We start from the raw sequence: 2,220 nt of genomic DNA, 5'->3' as shown, positions 1-2,220 counted from the left end.
CCCTCACAGCCTCATTAGCATTTCCTTTCTGCCGGCCATTATAGGCTAGTTTCCCGTTGCAAATCGGACTCCACAACCGCGAAAAGGTTTTAGGTCGCCCCGGGCGTTCAAGGGAGGGCAGCCCGGAGGCTAGACCTCGACCTCCCGCAGTGGTGCTGTAGTTCACACCCCACCCACCACCTTCACCACACACACACACACACAAACATATATGTTACACGCACACACACCCATCCCCTTCTTATGAATATTCTCCATGAGTTTGGTTATATGAAGGTAAAATCTCTCCCAAGTGTAGTCTAATCAGCCTAAAAATGCGCTGGGAACACATGAGCTGGTCTCAAATCGATCACGTATAAGCTATCATCAGGGATTATCGAAGCGTGATGTAAAACCCTCACTGTGTTAAACATTTGGATAGGCGGCCCCTGTGCGTGATACCACCTTGCAGCCAAAAAATGGACTCCGCTGGAGGAGGGAGATTTTGCAATTGGCAGAAGTAGTAAGACACATTGTGCTTTTGGAATTTTTAACAAAAATTATACAAATAACACAAATAGAAAAAGGTGCGATATTAATTGCCTAAACACACGGTGACTTGATTTATGATACGAGGTCGATCGCTACGGGAAAAAAGGTAATTTCTAGCGATTTATGCGGTATTTGTAAATTTAAAACGACAGCTGTGATAGTGTACAAATTTATATAAAGAACGTCTTCTTTACTTTAGTTTTTTGGTAGCATTTTTCTGTCGTCTAGGTTTAGAACCCCTCACCCCCCAAAAAACAAGCCAAAATAAAATTAAAATTAAAAAAAAAAAAAAATCCTGATAAACTGAATGTTGAAACAGCCGGGGAAAAAGTAGCAGAAAAAATGTGACAGAAACTGTGGTACAAATAGATGTATATATTAAAACGAAGGACAATTTTAAAGACAATGAAATTAAAAATGTAAAAAAAGGAAAAAAAATTAACCTTTTTTTTTTAGACATTTAGGGCAAAACACATTGAGGAAAAACATTTCATAAAAGGTTTACATGAGATTAAAAAAATGCTCTCAGGGGGATACAAATACGTTTTTAGGAAGTAATAGACTTGTCAAATACAAACAAACATGTAACTGACTGTTTGTATATGAACACATTATTGACAGCAACATAACAAATATGTAAGCATATTAAATATCTTTGAGTTGGTTTTAATTGTTTACATATTTATAAACACTTAAAGCACAGTCAGTGTGTAATAAACCATTTATTAAATGTTAATACATTGCTCTGAAACACTAATGGAAGAGGGAGTAACGTGTGTTTTTTTTTTCCTAAAGTGGTGATTTGCAGCTAATTTTTAACCTTCAGGACAGACATGCAGGAAGAGTGTCTGCATGGAGATGAAGGCAGACCCAGTAAGTGTAGATACTGACATTGGTGCCTGGGAGATGGCCAGTGCAACCAGGATTTGTATCGCTTCCCATTACACCAGTCTAACAGTTTCCATCTTTCTATATGAGAATTTCTCCTCATTCCCATAAAACATCATCAATCCTCTCAGTTGTCGCTGGGCAGGTTGACACATCTGCAACATCCAATAGGGTGATGTGATGCTGGGATGTGGTGGTGGTGGGACAGTAAGAAGAGATGATGTTGTGAAAAGGCTGAACTGTTAGGAAACATTTAAAATCCTTGCCTTCTTCTTTTTAAAAAAAAAAAAAAGTTTTTATCCTCCGTGAAGAGTAGAAATAAACACAACGTTGTCTTGGTCTTGTAGTTGATAGTCCAGTTCCCCCTGAGGTGTAGAAAACACACAAAATAACTGAGAATCAAAATATCTGCACAAGTCACTGAAGAAAAAGCTGCGTTTATTAAAATAAATGTATGAATCGCTCCTGTTCCCACTGGGGTCCAATCAATGCCAAACTTTTCATTTACATCCCATCCCGAGTCTTGTAATTGAATCAATTCATTTAAACTGTAGTGTTCAGGCTGTGTGTTCATGTAAATATGAGTTCAGATAAGAGACCCCAAGGACAATCTTTCCCCGCAGCTTCTTCCTGATTATATGAAACATTAACACACTGAAAAAATAAAAACAAAACAAACAACCAAACAAGTCAACTTTCCACATCCCCCATCTTTTTTTTGCATTTTTAGTTTTGAAGATACAAGCATATGTAATCTCAAATAATTTGAAATTAAATGCAGTGAAATTCACGAGAAACAAT

The 2,220-nt window shown here is 37.5% G+C and overlaps 1 protein-coding gene across 1 annotated transcript in view; it reads right to left on the bottom strand.

The window, feature by feature from the left end:
* Positions 1-1,012: 1,012 nt before the first annotated feature.
* The window catches only part of urm1 (ubiquitin related modifier 1), a 10,150-nt gene continuing 8,942 nt past the window's right edge, over positions 1,013-2,220 (bottom strand). The window contains exon 5 of the mRNA XM_005729280.1: positions 1,013-1,784. Within this exon, the coding sequence (XP_005729337.1) occupies positions 1,716-1,784 (69 nt within the window). The 3' untranslated portion in view covers positions 1,013-1,715. The remainder of the gene's footprint in view (positions 1,785-2,220) is intronic.

Source organism: Pundamilia nyererei, unplaced genomic scaffold (assembly GCF_000239375.1).
Source record: "Pundamilia nyererei isolate P.nyererei 1_Seehausen unplaced genomic scaffold, PunNye1.0 scaffold00032, whole genome shotgun sequence".
Classification (NCBI taxonomy): Eukaryota; Metazoa; Chordata; class Actinopteri; order Cichliformes; family Cichlidae; genus Pundamilia; species Pundamilia nyererei.
Note: the sequence above shows the minus strand (reverse complement) of the source record. Positions and strands in the feature narration are given on the sequence as shown.